We start from the raw sequence: 11,277 nt of genomic DNA on the forward strand, positions 1-11,277 counted from the left end.
TAGTTTGTGAGTATTAAGCAAAACTGACATATAAAGCAATGTTTTGTGGTTGTTTTAAATGCACAAGTGTAATTGTCTTTATTTTATGTTTATTTTGACAGTAAATTTCAGTTGGGCGTGTCAGTACATCACTCGATGCCTTTTTTTAAAAAAGAATTATGAATACTAGCTGCCAAACTTCTGCTTGTTGTGCAGTGACTTGAGTTGATTTTCATGCTTACAAGTCAAATTTTTGCTCGCAAGTCAAGGCAAAGCCATCTCATAATTGTCATGTTTGTTTTGCATTGTTGATTTACTGATTAGAAAATGTGATTTACTTGTGCAAATGTTTTGTTTGTAAATACATGTTTTACACTTGATCCTGGTTTGCCCCCCTGGCTGCAGTCTGCTCAACTGGAATGATTCACAACTCGTGATCCCCCCATTCTTAGTAACACAGCAGACCTTAAAAGATGCTTTCCCCCCTCAAACGCTCTTTCTTTCTTTCTTTCTTTCACCCGCTCACTCCTCAGCTTGTATTATTGTAGTGCTTATGGGGCACACTTCATAAGAAGCCTACATGACTTCTTGGACTCTTCATCTTTTTTAACTCAAATGGCCACGGATAAAGTTTCAGCTCGTCAGAGCAAAAAGAGAAAAGATTTTATACCTTACTTTTTGGGGTTTGTTCTGTTCCTGTATTGCACCGTTCAGCTTGTATCATTTACAGCCAGTACATCTGACTGGAGCTACACGATAAGGGTGCGCCGTGCACTTGGTAAGTAAATTACATTTACTGTACATGTTGAATAGGTGGCAAAAGTACGCACACTCAAAACTACTTACTAGTGGAACTGCAGGAATGTTTTTTGGGGGGGGGCTGATAAAAGTAGAAATACTGATTCCACTCCAAGAAGTAAAATATTTTTTTACGATGGTTTAGTGCAGTGGCTCTCAAACTTTTTTGCAAGTAACACCTGCAAAAATACTTCAAGTACCACTGCCATGACCAACATTAAAATAAAGTGGCATCAGAGGCCTTCAAGCCTTAGAAAACGAGACATATCTAGACACGTTTTATTCCTAAATAGTTATAGTGTTTGTATACAAGTATATTGGTGTAAGCCCCAGTAAAACTTTGCACTTACTTACTTAAGTAATTAATTACTTAAATGAAGTTAAATACAACTGAAGTGTACTTAACAAATGTGCTGTAGACTACAATAAATAAATAAATGTAAGCCACTGAGACATTACACACAGTTACAATATTTAATTTAGCCATTATTTTGTTAGCACTGAAGGGGAGTCTAGTGCAGTGAGTCTCAAAGTTAGCTGTGGAGCAGTACATCCATCTATCCATTTTTAATTAAATGATTTAAAAAACAATTTTTTAAACTACATTCAAGTACAGTGTTGCACTTCAAACTGTACTCGTTGCAGCGTTACAATGGCAAATGAAAAACAATTCTAATCTGTCTAATTTGTAATGTTATCATTATAGTGGTACTTAGAAAGTTACCAGTAAGTATTTTTTTGAGAGGCTCTTGATGTAAAAAAAAACAACAACAACAAAACCTTTGAGTACCACTGTATTAGTGTACAAACAAAACCCGTCTCGATAACTTGGCAATATGGAGGAAAAACTTCTCTTCACAAAGAATACTTGACTTTTTTCATTAACTGGAGTAGCACTCGATCTATACCTGAGATAAGCTATTTAAATAAAGCAGTATTTGTGCTTCATTGCTCACCAATGTCATTCTTTTAGCGACACTTGCTTCCATTGCAACGTCTGTGAGGATTAGGCCCATGTAATGTGAACTATGAAATGTCTCATTATAAATGTTTCACCTTGTTTTACACCTTAAATGGAAGTAATCGATTGTGGTTTAGCAGCTGTGACAGTGTTTGCTACACTAATCCCCTCATCTCATTGGTGTGGAAGGGCATGTCATTGTAATTAAACAGTCCTAAACAATGATTTAGAGTAGAATTTCTTGGCAAATTGGAAAGTCACAGGCCTCAAACACCAGTCAGAATAACAACTATAAAGCACCATGTAATTAATAGATTTATAAAACAACAGTGCAGTAATAATGGCGAAAGTGAATTGAGTTTGTTAAGAAAAGGAATGGTGACATTTACTGCATAAAGGTTGTATGTGCTCCCTCTAGTCCACGAAAGGTCACTAAATTAAAAACAAATACATTTACCTATTTACAGATTTTTTTTTCCATTTTCAAACAACAATATTTTAATATATATATATATATATATATATATATATATATATATAATTATTTATTTATTTATTTTATTTAATTTTTATTTTATTTATGTATTTATGTTTTTTTAATGGAATTTGGGGGAACAAGGCGCTTTTTTTAAAGAATTTGGGATGATTAAAATAAATAAATGAGTGTCAATTATATATGGATTTTATTATCTATTTTTATCAGTACAATACATTTTTCAAGTACAGTTCCGTTGCATTCAACTGTCAAGTAAAATACATTTACTTTCTTGAATAACTGCTTTATTTGAGTACAATTTTATTCACGTGAAACACATTTTAATGGGGTAGATGCCACGGACTTCCGGCTTCCGGGTTTCACACAGCGTCGTTCCCGGCCACTGATGGCCACGTTCAAACACTCGCATCCCCACCCCTGCGCCCCCCAACCGTGCGTCTCAACTCTCTACAATGCTTCGGACAACTGAGGCAGACACACTACACACTCGCACCCGTCGATGGGAAAGCGCAACCGAGGGGCACAAAGGCAGAAGAGCAAATAGGGAACGGAAACAAAGCTGATGTGGGAAAACCAGGAAGTCGGAAGTCCCGCCTTCTCTGTGGCATATACACCATTGAATCATGATTTAAAGGATTACTCAATAGGAAGTCAGACTCTTGCTTCACCCCTCACTAAGATTTTAAATCGGCTCTCAAAGGGGGTGTTGCCTGGAGGACCGTTGGGTTGCGAATGGAAAGAGGGTTGGCCGTGGTCTGGATGTTATTGACAGCAGCAACTCACTAAGGCGTGTACAAGAATGAGCATGTGGATGGCGGGGGCGACCACGTCATGCGGAACAAGTGTCGTAATATGTATCGTCTCGTGTAATGAGAGAACAAACAGCTAAATTGTGTTTATCTCAATGTTTAACCTTAAGATGGCACCAAACACACGGTTTTTGCCTACAAATCAAGCTTTAAAAAAAAACATGTACTAAAATGTAAAAATAATGACCAGGACATTTGTAAACACCAGTCTATCAGCAAAATAATAATAATAATAATAATAATAATTTTAAAAAAAATTCCAGTGCAGCTTACAAAATAACATTAGCAGGTGAGCTAGAAGTGAGTGGGCGGGAGGTTTTTGACATTACAATTACTATGCTGACCAGTGGTATTTTAATGAAGGTGTGCAGAAAGGGTCTCAATCCAACTTCATCTCATCATTTCAGAGAACGAGACAGAGTGTATCGCACCTCAGTCATCCGAATTCCCTGATGGCTTCTTCACTCTGCAGGAGAGGAAAGATGGAGGCCTTGTTATCCATTTCATGCTCATTTTCTACGTGCTCTTGGCTGTCGCTATAGTCTGTGATGACTACTTCCTCCCATCCTTAGAAGTCATCAGTGAGCGTAAGTAAGCACTGTGCCTGAATGTTTTTTTTGTAGGTTATGATTATGATATGTAAGATATGTAATAGACAATGTCCTACTCGCACAGGAATGATACTTCTTTGTTTGATTTACTGACGTACTGTAGAAGTTTACTGTGAAAATTAAACTTAACGAGAATTACAGCTTGTGTTACAAAACAACCCCATAGCTCAGCTTTCCTGTCTGCTAGCTTAATGCTAATGCTAAATATCGTCTATCAGGTGGTCTGTATTATGTATTATTTTTACACAAAATATGGGGTGTACAACGCTTCACACACTGGAGAACTTGGAGCGACAGATTCAGGTTGATTCTTTATGATATCTCAGACCAAAATGTTTCATTTGACAAAACTGGTTGACACTACCAGTCTGGCCAAACGTGTATCATTTATATCAACGCATTTGGAATAGGAGTACAAATTTGATTAGCAGTTTATAATGCCAAATTACTTTTAATCCACCCTGTATAATTTATTATAATATTTAATTTAATTTTTGTATTCGATTTTTTTTTTTAAATCTGCAAAGTTTTGACCTTGCTTTATTACTATGGCTTTAAGTTCATATATGAACAGAACATGTAGTACTGTTAAACCCCACTATTTGCGCTCGAAAAGAATCAAATCCTGAAAATTTCTTACGCTACTGTAATTGCCTTTAGATGACAAAATATGATGGAAAATAACTACTTTTTTAACAAATGAAGCTCCTCAACTCACTTTAACAGTTCGGTGGCACCAAATTAGCAACAAAAGGAGAACAAGTTACCACCCAAAAATGGATCGAATAGGTGAATTCAGAATGCCGAACTGTGTACACTTGTGGCTACTGACTGTTTGCTTCATTTTGACTTCTTGTAAAAAAAAGCGTAAAAAAACAACAACGTAATTCTCTTTTGATTGAAATGATGGTTGAGATTTAATTCTTAAATTCACAAAGTCACAACTACCAAAGTAACAACATAAACACCAAAGGTACAAGATAACACAGTGGAAAATTGCTTTGCTTGCTCAGATAAGCAAACAAAAACACATTGCCCCCTAGTGGTTGGAGGTAAAAACAAATCAAACATGGGGCTTCTACGCTACTAATACAATAAACAGTTAGGTCATGCATGGATATACTTCGTGTACATGATTGTCCTGTGTCTCAGGTCTGGGACTGTCTCAAGATGTGGCTGGTGCTACATTCATGGCCGCTGGGAGTTCTGCACCTGAGCTGGTGACAGCCTTTCTGGGTGAACATACACTTTAAATTACACTCTACAATTGTAATTGTAATGTTTTCCTTATCAGTACATTCCATCAACTAACATTAGTTTTTTTTTTTGCTGTGTCAGGTGTTTTTGTGACAAAGGGGGATATTGGGGTCAGCACCATAGTGGGCTCAGCTGTCTACAACCTCTTGGGCATCTGTGCTGCTTGTGGACTTTTGGCCACCATGGTACGCATCTTCCATTCCATCCACATGTTGACCCACTTAGTTCATCTTGTAAAAGTGTGATCTTTACGCAAAGTTGTAAATGATGTTTTTGTGTCCTCATCCAGGCCGGACGTCTCACCTGCTGGCCATTGTTTAGGGATTGCCTGGCGTACGGCATCAGTGTTGCCGCCGTTATTGCTATCATTTCTGATAACAGGGTGTATTGGTGAGCGAGCACGGCAATAGGATAATGTGATTATGATGTGCTTGTTAAACACGGCAGCTGTCAACTGGGTCTCGTGACCGCGAGAACACAAGTACTGTAGTACCGAAAAAACATCACTGACACTGTATACTTTTACGACAGTTGATAGCACAATGCGATAAATGTCTCTTATCGAAATTTCGTGTTTACCGTTTGTGTTTCTATGATCATGATACGAGTTAAGATTGAGATGTGATAAGATTTTAAATGTGAGCCATAAACATGAGTACTTTGAGGGTCTTGACCCCTGGCAAGGGTTAAACATTTGTTAACTGTGAGATCGCTCAGTGCTAGAAATTAGGGCAATGGAATAAGATCCTTCATGAGCGCAACAAATGACAGCAAACGAGATTCCATGTGAAACACAATTTTTATAGCTTCTGATCTTGTATAAAGTGGACACATTTTGTTTGGATTGGCAATAAAAATTTGTTGATTTCCACAAAAGGAAGGAACATTCCTAGAAGATTAATGACCAACCACAAAAATTGATATCTGGGATGGGCCTGATAATCAACTAATCAATCTTTAAGCGTTTTGCCACAAAATGGCACCAAAGTAATACTTTTATATTTGGCAGGACGTTTATGACTAAATGCCCAAAAATCCATCATTCACATATTCCAGTCATAACATACGCTGGAAAACATTGTACGGGTGCAAGCAGAAGCACTGTAGATTTAGTCTCAACTCATTTGTGGTCTATTTTTTCCAGGTACGAAGCCGCCTGTCTCCTACTAGTCTACGGCGTCTACATCGTTGTCCTATGCTTCGACCTTCGCATCAGTGAGTTTGTCCTGAGGAAGATCAGTCCATGCTGCACCTGTCTGGGTAAAGGCTCAGGTGAGAAGAGCGAAACGCGACCCCTGATGGGCCTCTTGCACGACGACACAAGCCTGCGAGTCCACAGCCGCTCCAGGACAGACAGTGGGATCTTCCAGGATGACTCGGGATATTCCCATCTTTCCCTCAGCTTGCACGGCCTCAATGAAATTCCTGATGGTAAGATGTTGTACAATCTCAACTCTTACTACCGCGTAACAATAACATGTGAAGAAGCTTTGTGACCGACAATAAGATCTCAGTGGCTGAGCTCCATAGATCCTGTGTGGAGATAAGAGAAAAGTTTCACCCCTTCACTTATGAAGGCTCTTCAGTGCGAGGCACAATAAAAACCTCTATGTGTCTACAAAAAAAGGGCGAAAGAAGATGCTACGTGCAATTCAAATGTTTATATAATAATTTATGTCAAGCAGTTCTTCACAACAATATATAATCACTTTAAGTCTCTGAAAAGTGAAAATAAATATTTTCTAAATTTGAGACAAGCAGAAGGGTTCTTCACAAGCCTGCCAAATTTGTATTAAACGTATTTAAAATGAGGCTTCAAAATGACGAAAAATAAATTTCTCAAAAACTCTCAAATGCAGGGGGTTGGGCGTCTCCGCTGAATGCACTGAAAACACGCCCCACTTACTTGTCAACAGCCAATCATACACTACTTTCATAACTTGGAAAAATTTATCCTAACATAATAATTGAGTTGTGAAAAATACAGTATATCCGCTTAAAGTCATTCACTTCCAGTCATTTTGACTGAAGCAACCCCCTTCGCTCTCGGCTGTTTTACTGGATTTTGACTGATTTTGCTAGGCCCACTGAATATTGTGTTCTATTGCTATAAAAACATGGAACCTACCAAAAGAAAGATTAGAGTCCCTTCTTTCATCAGGTAAAAAAGTATATTTCTATCTGTTTCCGTTTTGCAGCAATTAGCCTTAGAATATAGCTTGTTTGCAACATGGTCCTGGTTGAGCTCTTATACTCTGCTGCCACCTGCTGGCCATTTTTGTAACAACTACCATTGCTTCAACCGTTCTCTTCAGTTCAGAGGCTGCATCAAGGCATTCTGTATGCTCTGACATAAAAAACAAAACGTATAAATACGTTTTTGGTACACTGGTAATATTTAAAATAGAACAAATTTTTACATTTTTGGCAGCAAATACGTTTTTAAAAAGCCTCCAGAGGCTGGAATATATACCTACAGGTCATTGTGGGGCTTTTCCCACGCTGCTACAATGAGGCGCTCTAAAGTGGCCGCGCCTCATCTGCACACTGACTGAAGTCAAACTAGCTCTTCTGTGCACTCATGGCAGACAACGAGGCGCTCTAAAGCCGCCACTCCAGCAGACTAGGGAAATTGCTTTTTTGGGGTGTTGGCATAGGATAACCGCTGATATTCAAATCATGTCAAGTTTGTATTTTGTGTGTAGAAACAATGAATTCCTGAATTCCCTTTATGTCACCCTATCGTGGCTAATCTATCCGCAGAACATAAAAGTGTGTTCGCTATGCCCGAAAGCGACTTGAAAAGGATCCTCTGGGTTTTATCTCTACCGATCATCGTCCTGCTTTTCCTGACCGTCCCTGACTGCAGAAGACGCTTCTGGAAGCACTGGTTCATCATCACCTTCTTCATGTCTGCAGTCTGGATCTCAGGTTTCACATACATCCTAGTGTGGATGGTCACTATTGTTGGTAAGAACTTTTATCATCCCTTGTGAGCGTAATGTTGGAATGCACACTTTGTAATGTAATTTATGGATCACAGTGTTGTGAGAAAACGTCAGAGGTGAATCACATGTTGGTCTGCTGCTTAATTCCTAAGATGCCATGGTTGTGGACAGATGAGAGTGGGAGGGGCGGTGGGGTAGTAGTTGCAGCTCCAACGAGCATGTGCTGACCGCCCACCACTGTAGGATTACAATCAGCCTGGCCTCAGGGAACAGTCATGTGAACACTGGGTGTACACGTAGAGCTCCCCCACGGGCACGGCTCCCACAACGGCTTTAGCTACAACAGAGATCAGGCTGGGAGGAGGGAGAGGGGGGACTTCATCATGTGACGGGCTAGCTCTACTGAAGTATAATGAGATTATTATCCAATAGTCGTCAGATTGGCTCTCATGGGAGGAGTCTTTTGAAAAAGTCGACATGAGACCGAGCAGGTATAACTCACATTACACAGTGTGGGATTGTTTCCCCGTGTATCAGCTGGGTACAGTAGCATCATATGTCCTTTATGGAAATGGTTAAGTAAAATCAGTCACGGTCAGGAGTGTTATTGAAGACATGAGTTTTTTTTTTCTCTACTTGAGAATGTGGCTAAATGTTGAGTGTCTCACTTTACCTTTTTTTTTGCTTAAATACAGTATGATCACATTAACATCTACGGAGCTCCAGACATTACATGTCTCATGAATCAGGACATTAAAAGGGAAGTCAACGTTGGTTCAACATTTCAACATGAGTTATGCAGCAAAATCCAGTCGTTTTTGTCCATCTCAGGGGGCGGCCATTTTGCCACTTGCTGTCGACTGAAGATGACATCAATGTTGCTCAGGTCTCAGGTAACAACCAATCACAGCTCAACTTCAGAAAACAGGTGAAAACAACCAATCACAGCTCAGCTTAAAAACAAACAGGTGAGATGTGATTGGTCGTTGCCTGAGCCCTGAGCAACATTGATGTCATCTTCAGTCGACAGCAAGTGGCAAAATGGCCGCCCCCTGAGATGGATCAAAACGGCTAGATCTGGCTTTGTAACTCATATTCGATTAACGCAATATTTACCAAAATACCATAATTAGACCAGTAGGGCTGCATATTATTGCCCCCCAAATTTTTTTTTGGGGGGGGGGGGCGTTGACTTCCCCTTTCACAATTAATTAGCAACAGTAGTAGGCTACACAGAAAACAGTGTAAAAAGGAAAAGTTGTCACCATTTATTTTGAAGTACTGTACTATGATTTTGAATTCTGATATCTTTGAGATGAGGTAACTATTTCCCATGTTTAAACAGGTGAGACACTCGGCATCCCTGATACAGTAATGGGACTCACACTGCTGGCAGCTGGAACCAGTATACCTGACACTATAGCCAGTGTCATGGTGGCCAGAGAAGGTAAAAAAAAGTGCGATACAGTACGAGCTGTCAGAAGATCCACAACTGGTTTCACAAATGATATATTTCAACCCTTCAATGTGGGCCAGATGATCAACCAGCAAGAGATTCTGCTGTGTTTGATTTATTCCATGCGTGAGAAAGAAGTGAGAGTTGTGGCAGTGCAACACGCCTGCACATTACAATGGGCAGGCGTGCCAGTGTCCGGGCAAAAAGAACATCACAATGCTGGAGCAAATTCCTTATTTTGATATATTTTTTTCTTACTAGATTCCAAAGGTATTTCTTTGAAGGGGAAAACTTGTAGCTTAGATTTCAAATTCAGTGGCGCCTTGACTTACGAGGTTATCGATAAGTATTGCTAGGCCAATTTTTGTTTTGAGATAGTTGGCTTGCTAATACCCACATCCCACTGAGGGGCGAATGTTTGCAAAGGCAGCGAATATTGATTTCTCGTCAGGGTTCATTTAAGGTTGCAAACATTCGCCAACAGCATTAATGTTTTTCTTGGAGTAATGTCATTGCTGTGTGTGTGTGTGTTGGAACTGGTGAACTGCATTGCCTTTCGTTTCAATGACCATACGAACATGGTCATGGACTGATTTAAACTCTTATCTCAAGGCATAACTGTAGTAAGCCCGCCCTCCATCGCGGGATTGCACACTTACGTCATGGATTATTTTAGTATGGTTCAAAACTATTGTTATTTTGGTTGTAATTCCACTGTTGACCACTAAACATCAGCACACGACTGCAAATTTGACTGAAGATTGAAAACAGGAAGTGCCATATTTCACTTCACCACAGTTGTTGCTGAAGATTATTGAATGTCAATCTGGCACATTTTATAATGTATATCTTTGGGCATTATTATTGATGCATATTGAGAGATTACCGTAAAATTTTTGAGGGGGAAAAATGGATATGCTTAATGTAAACAGAGGGATGCCCCAATATTTTTGTTATCTGGTACACTTACTCTCTCTGTTTCATATTATGTTATATCAATAACATGGACTTCACTTATTGCAGCAGTGGTCTGGAACGTAACTCCCACGTCGGTGGCCAGATTTGATTACCAGTATCTTTTGTAAAAAACAGTCCTGGAACTTCGCTGGTGCACCTCGTATATCACTTATTGTAATATGATCAGGAGTACAAAAGTTGTTTCGTTTTGTCATCAAATTCTAATACTTGACCCATTTTCCTTCAGGGAAAGCTGACATGGCCATGTCCAACATTGTGGGCTCAAACGTATTCGACATGCTGTGTCTGGGTTTGCCATGGTTCATCAAGACTGCATTTGTGGACACCAACAACCCCATTGAGGTCAACAGCACTGGGCTGGTTTTCATATCCGCAATACTCTTGCTTTCCATCGTTTTCCTCTTTGTGGCCATCCATGTGAATGGGTGGAAACTGGACTGGAAATTGGGAGTCGTTTGCCTGGTTTGCTACATCCTCTTCGCTACTCTGTCTATCCTATATGAGCTAGGGATTATTGGAAATAATCCTATAAGACTGTGCAGTGACTGAGAAATGACCCTCCCCAGGACCAAAGCCATGTTTACCAAAACTCTTGAGAAAATATTCCAAGCATGTTCCAGCTCGTTCATCCTCGCAATTAAATCCGCTGTGCCATGAAGCCGGGTCCACGTTGTATCATCTCAGGAAGAGGGTGACATATCACCGTACCAAAGATCACGTTGTCGGTGTAAACTTACAACCAGGTTACCACCACAATGTGAAACTTTCCCCTAGTACAGTCAGCTTTTAAACCTCAGAAATTGGAAATATGTTGTGACCAGAGTGTGTTCTACATTCAGAAAGAATTAAAAAGAAAAAAAACATTGACTGGCTTAGTTCTTGTATTTAAGCAGACACCAAAAACTGAACGCTCTGACCAACTTTTATGAGCAGGTTCTTATTGCCTGTGAGGAGTAAAGAACCATAAATAGCAGTGAAAACTTT

At 39.6% G+C, this 11,277-nt stretch overlaps 1 protein-coding gene across 1 annotated transcript; it reads left to right on the forward strand.

Moving 5' to 3' along the window:
- The first annotated feature begins 449 nt into the window (after positions 1 to 449).
- On the forward strand, positions 450 to 11,093 carry slc24a5 (solute carrier family 24 member 5). The gene is made up of 9 exons (XM_077563920.1): positions 450 to 757; positions 3,451 to 3,630; positions 4,807 to 4,890; positions 4,993 to 5,096; positions 5,201 to 5,301; positions 6,056 to 6,342; positions 7,675 to 7,881; positions 9,205 to 9,306; positions 10,520 to 11,093. The coding sequence occupies exons 1-9, from the start codon at positions 595 to 597 to the stop codon at positions 10,840 to 10,842; spliced, it is 1,551 nt and encodes a 516-aa protein (XP_077420046.1). The 5' UTR covers positions 450 to 594; the 3' UTR covers positions 10,843 to 11,093.
- The last annotated feature ends 184 nt before the right edge of the window (positions 11,094 to 11,277 follow it).

This window comes from Vanacampus margaritifer, chromosome 4 (assembly GCF_051991255.1).
Source record: "Vanacampus margaritifer isolate UIUO_Vmar chromosome 4, RoL_Vmar_1.0, whole genome shotgun sequence".
Classification (NCBI taxonomy): Eukaryota; Metazoa; Chordata; class Actinopteri; order Syngnathiformes; family Syngnathidae; genus Vanacampus; species Vanacampus margaritifer.